This window comes from Astatotilapia calliptera, chromosome 5 (genome assembly GCF_964374335.1).
Source record: "Astatotilapia calliptera chromosome 5, fAstCal68.1, whole genome shotgun sequence".
NCBI classification, from domain to species: Eukaryota; Metazoa; Chordata; class Actinopteri; order Cichliformes; family Cichlidae; genus Astatotilapia; species Astatotilapia calliptera.
The window spans coordinates 20,983,146-20,989,145 of NC_137426.1; the positions used below are offsets into that span (position 1 = coordinate 20,983,146).

General features: G+C 37.5%; 1 protein-coding gene across 1 annotated transcript in view; it reads right to left on the reverse strand.

Annotated features, from left to right (window-relative positions):
- The window catches only part of tex264a (testis expressed 264, ER-phagy receptor a), a 75,481-nt gene extending 70,391 nt beyond the window's left edge, over positions 1-5,090 (reverse strand). The window contains exon 1 of the mRNA XM_026167974.2: positions 4,592-5,090. Coding sequence (XP_026023759.1) covers positions 4,592-4,849 — 258 coding nt within the window. The 5' untranslated portion in view covers positions 4,850-5,090. The remainder of the gene's footprint in view (positions 1-4,591) is intronic.
- Between the last annotated feature and the right edge of the window lie 910 nt (positions 5,091-6,000).

Genomic DNA, 6,000 nt, shown 5'->3' on the forward strand with positions numbered 1-6,000 from the left:
GCACGTTTAGTACATAGTAGATAGGAGATAACAATCAAAGTAAATACTGCATAGTTTAAAATACCTTCTTACTGATTTAACTAAGGAGTGTCAGGTAACTGCATAACATTATAAGATTCTGCATCTCAGCTGTGCTCCAGACTATCCTCTTTATTATCATATTCCAGATGTGGTCTTCTCCTGTTTTTTACATGTAAACATACATTTATTGCACAATTTAAATGTATATTAAACAGCTTTGCTGAATAAAGAAATTCAGGTATTCATTTTTCCTTAAAATAATGACTTGCCTTTTACTTGTTCTGCAGTATGCAATTTTGACTTATGCCATTGTCAAAGGTAGTCCAACACTTTGGACTACCTCTACTGTAAAACCCCAAAATGACTTAATATTAATTAGTGCATTGAGCTTTATGTATTGTTCTTTTTGATGGTGGCGGATGGGGGAAGTGAAGTTTACTTACCAGCACTTTAATCATTTAACAAGTTATATTAAATGTGATTTTAATTAACTCAAGCATGATAGACATTTTTTAATCTAATGGCCTGATATAACACGAAACTATGAAACAGCATATTTTGAATAAGGTAACAGATTCACTGCCTTCTCTGAATGCGGGCCAGTTATGCTTAACGCCCAAAGATCCATTCTGAGTCAGGAAAACCCCTTAGAGCCTTGACAGTTTCACACAGATAAGTACATAGTTTCATTCTTGCGAATGCGTGCGGTGGCTTTTAAGGTCTGTGTGTCTTAAGCTCGTGGTGGCTTGCTGTTAGCAAAAGCTAAACCCAAGACATTAGCCACTGATGACTTCCAGCCTGTTTTCACGCTCAACATTACTATTGAAATATTCATTAAAGCACTGTTATGGCAGCTATGCAGTACACGACACACACAAATTACAACAAAAAAAAATTTCAAGCTAGTTAAACAAATAATAATCTGTATTAAATATAAAAATAAGTAAACTTAACATACTGTTCCTTTTGCACAGTATGTTTTTTGACTTTATATTACTAGTAATTTAGGTATAGCATACTCATAATGAGAATGTGTTCAAGCACATTTGTTTTAAAGCCAACTTATTATAACTTATAATGTAAGGCCATGCTATCAAAAGGAAAATAAGAGTTGTAGTCAAGTGAAAGAGAAAGTTTGCACAGGAAGTGCAGCCCTGTCAAAAAATAAGTCCTGTAGCTTGTAGAACCACTTTTAGCAGCAATAATTTAAAGTAATCGTTTTCTGTATGACTTTACCAGTCACTCACATTGTTGTGGAGGAATTTTAGCTCAATATTCGTTAAAGCTAATCAAGTTAATTCTTCTTTAGTTAATTGAGGTTTGTGAGTCTTAAATCTGGAGCATCTGGACTTTGATCTGGTCATTGCAGGACCTTGATTCTTTTATTTTCAGTATTCTGCTGTGCTCAGGATCATTGTCCTGCTACACGACTCAGTTTTGGCCAAGCTGCTGGACCAGTGTTCTCACATTTGACACTTTTAAGAATACTTTGGTAAAGCATTCTTAAAAGTTTATTTGAGCTTATATGCTATTTTTGGTTTTCCCCAAACATGGCCAAACATCTCCACTCTGGTCTTTCCAAAGGACATTAAGAAGTCGTGTGATTTGTTCTGAACTTAAACTGCGCTGACATGCTCTTTTTAAAGAGAAGAGTCTTTTCCCCCTCCCGAACAGGCCATACTTGTTCAGTCTTTTTCTAATTGTGTTGTCATGATCTTTAATATTTAACATGCTCACTGAAGCCTGTAGCTCTTGGATTTGTTTTTAGAATTTCTGTGAGCATTGCATGGTCTGACACTGGTGTCAACTCCTGTGAAGAGTTGAATGTTCTCCACTAGTGAATAATATTTCTCAATGTAAAATGATGGACTTCAAATTATTTGGAAATAGCCTTTTAATTGTTTCCAGGTTGATGGACAGCAACAACTGCTTCTCTAAGGTCATTGCTCATGTTTTTCCTCTTTGGCACGGTGCTAACACACACCTGGAGACTCCACAGCGGCAAACTGTCAAAAGTCCTGCTTTTTTTGGAGGTGCTCGCACTTCCTGATGATCAGTTAATCCATTGCTTTTAATGAGCATCACCTGGCTGCTAATTTACCATCTTAATTCCTTAGGAAGAATTAAGGGTGACTGCAGAGTCCTGTGAACATTTTCTTTTCACATGACTGCAGGCGTAAATAGTTTCCTTAAGTAAAGTCTAAACAGCTAGCTGTAACAGCTAATAAAACTCATGCAATAAAAAAGCAGTAAAACAAATCTGATCACATAAAAACTGTATCTCTTCATGCAGATTTACTGCATTACAATTTAGAGTCCTGTTTGAAAAACTTTTTTTTAACATTAGTGTTAAGTAAAATTTTCAGCAAAAGTTAAGCCATGTGGCACTTTTGCAATTTATGCTTACTCCTGCGGATGGTGGGGAGTAATCAGAATGTCATGTCACTTTGAAAACAGTGAAGAGCCGTGGGTTGACAAAGAGTCAGGTCAAAAAGGGATTGAAAATTTGCACTAAGAACCTCAAACCTGTCAGTTAAGTTCAAATACTTGCCTACTTACTTTACCCCAGTAAAGCCTAATTCCTCATCACACTGCTTTTTTCCAGTTGCAAGAGTCATGCGATCTATATAGTAATCTGTGTGTTCTGTAGACACCCTATGAGCCAGACTCTCCACAAACTCCAGCACCAGCAAAAAAGTTTTAAAAGCTCTTCAATTAGTCTTTACCCAGAACTTTCCACTGGCATGACTCACAGTCAGAGCTTCTACTAAAAGACTTCAGTTAAAAAAAGACAGAGAAAACAGTGGGTGTAAGCAGAAATACAGACAGTTATGCTGTTGTGTCACATTCTTTATTCTATAAAGGGAACTGAATTGTGATCTGGCCATATAGAAATTCTGAAACTCTTACACACATGACACTGCTCCTTGACCACCACATAGACTGAAGTTGTGTCAAATGCCTCTATTTTGCCACACTGTTTGTCAGCTAGGTCAGCTCGTCCAACAATGTACACTCACCTTCCTTACCCTGTGTCAGAAGGACTGATGCAATATAAGCAAACAGAGCCTAAGTGTTAGGTTTTTTTTTAAGTCAACGACTAAGCTATATATAGAAAATAACTTGCAACTGTGAAATTTCATCAAACTGCACAGTGTTTGTGCTGCTCCCATACCAGCTGGGAACTCAATGAACACTCCCATCAGCTATTGAACAGACTCTTTTTGTTGACTAAAAACACAACTCGTGATGCCCAGCAGTATGTAGAATGAAAGCAGGAAATAACCGCAGTTCTCAGCTGAGGAATGACCCGGTTATGCAAAATTTGGATCTGGATCCATCTGACAAAAGGATATTCATTGCTTCTTTTATCTGGATTGTGACTGTAATATAATTCATTTAGGCTACAGCAGAACCCGCTACATTTTCAGACATCGGTCAGCTTTTCCTAGACACATGTGAAGAGGCTGTGTTTGCCCTTATAGTCAGGAGTCTGGTTACCATTTCTGAGTCAGAAACAGGCAAATGCCAAAGTGCCTTGGAGCCACAGATGAGTGGGGAAACAATATCAACAGTGCAACGTGGCAATGAATAGCCGACTGGTTTCATCATTCAAGCTCAGTTACTTTAAAAGACAGCTTGTATATAAAAGCCACTGAGCTACACACAGTAAATGACACTGAAATAAATCTGCTCATGCAGTTCAGTGCCATGAAAAAATATGAATAAACAGTATTTAGAGCAAAAAGATTTTTTTATTATCCAAAAGGGATCAGTGGCCACTTAACAACTTAGCCGATGTTTCGTAGCTTTAGTAAAATACATGTATTTATATTTAAATACAAATGCATTTACATTTAAAGCAAAAAATGCCAACATAAGCACTTTCCAATGACAGGATACTGCATGGAGAAAAGAATTCAATTAAAGATGTAACTGTAGCTGCTGGGAAATTGTGAGGTGATTTTAGAGACAATACAATAATGCTACACATACTGACAATACTTTTAAATATAAAGGCAATCTTTATCAAATGCTAACATGTATATTTGTTCATTAAAGGAAGGAGTTTTTTGTGTGATAAAATTAAACTTAGAAGACTTTCTTACTGGAAAGTTTTGTAACACAGGTTTTAGTCAGCCTTAGAGGAGTCTCTTATACTGCATGGATGCTATATATCTGATCTGTGCTGCTTTGTTTTGCGTGCGAAATGTTTTACTTACTAACACATTATAAAAAAGACAATTTATCAAGAAAATAACCAGCACTTATTGAAGCCATGGTCATATTTTACTTTTTTTTTTTTCAGGGGTATTGTTAAGTCCACTACACAGACAATCACAGCTCAATGTTAAATGATGCAACAGTCTAAGTTTTCAATATACATTGTGAGCCTTTGAGTGACCTTTAGGACACTCTGCAGGTCAGTATATCTTACTGGCTGCAATATCTTATCTGCTAACAGAGTACATTGGATTTCGATGTTATGTCACGGGGTCAAATGTAAATACACCTTCAGTGCTGTGTAGTTAAACATTACGGTAACAGGTGCTACGTCTCACGGTCTCACCTGCTTGGGGTCATCGTAGAAGACACCGATGGCGTTCAGCTTTGGCCCAATGCTGCAGCTCTCAGTGTAGGCTGCACCGCAGTCCTTGTATGGTCCCTCTTTAAACTTATAAGCAATGGTGACATTTCTAATTGGCGGCGGTCCAGTCTTAATGACAATGTCTGACAGGACCCCCGCGTACAGCAGTAAGCTCCCCACCGTCACAACCAAACACAGCAGAAGGACAATTATCAGCAGCAGCAGAAACAAATCGGACATGGTCTCTCAAGGCGGTACAATAGCTGCAGACACTGCAAAATCTGGTGCTAAACGTCCTCCTTCGGGTCACTCTCGCACCGACGCTGTCGTCCTAATGGCTCAAATAACACGGCACAAGAATCGGGACTATTCAAAAGTCAGTGCTGAATTGTTGTTGTTTTTTAAGCCGAAATAGCTACACAAAGTCCAAGCACAGCGGAAAGCTAGTTATTTCCCCAAACAAAGGTACACGCTTCCCGGTCAGACCAAGCTTATTCACCTCGGGGGGAGGCGTTTATGTTTTATTTAAAGGACTTGTTGGTTTTTTGTAAATTACGTCGGTAAAATAGCAAATAACCGTATAACACGTAATACTAAATGAATATTACTCCTACTGAGCTTCGAAAATCCGGCTTGGACGCAAAGAAATACTCATTATTTTCAATAGCACCCCCTTTCCATTAATATGAACAAGTCTAAAAATAAATAAATAAATTGATAAATAAAAAACTGAAATCAAACATTACTGCTTTATAGTGTGACAACGTTCAGGTAACGGTGTAAATTCAAAAATACTCATATAAAAAATACATGTAAGCAGAATTTGGTGGATATTATCATTACAGTATGCGCAGGCATACCAGAACAAGTCTGGAGTACTATTTGGGACAGGAGCGGCGTGGCAGAAAACAAAAACAAAAAAAAAACAGATGCACTATTTTCCTGCTTTTCACAGAAAACTACCAGAAACAACACAAGATGATGTGTACACTCACCATCAGATTAGAGGTCCTCAATGCTTATTTAGTTCCTGGGACCAGAGACACAAACCATGTTTAATCTCCTCAGTGCTATCAGCTCTAAACCACTTAGATCATGAGTATGAAGTGTGACAAGTTATCATTGTTTGGCAGATCAATCTGCTGCAGCCAGTTTTGGTGTATTGTTCCATGTCAGTCAGCTGCATTTTGGAAAGCATCTAATTTATCACGTACTGTTCACATCACATCCTGTTTGCTAACTCTTTTTGTTCCTAATTTTATTAATTTACTAGATTCATGATTATAAGCAGAGAAATGCTGATTATATTTCAGCAAACATATTTTGTGTACCTGTCTCATGCTGTTTTCAAGTGCTGCTGATGGAAATTTTGTGATATAGTGCATTACGAT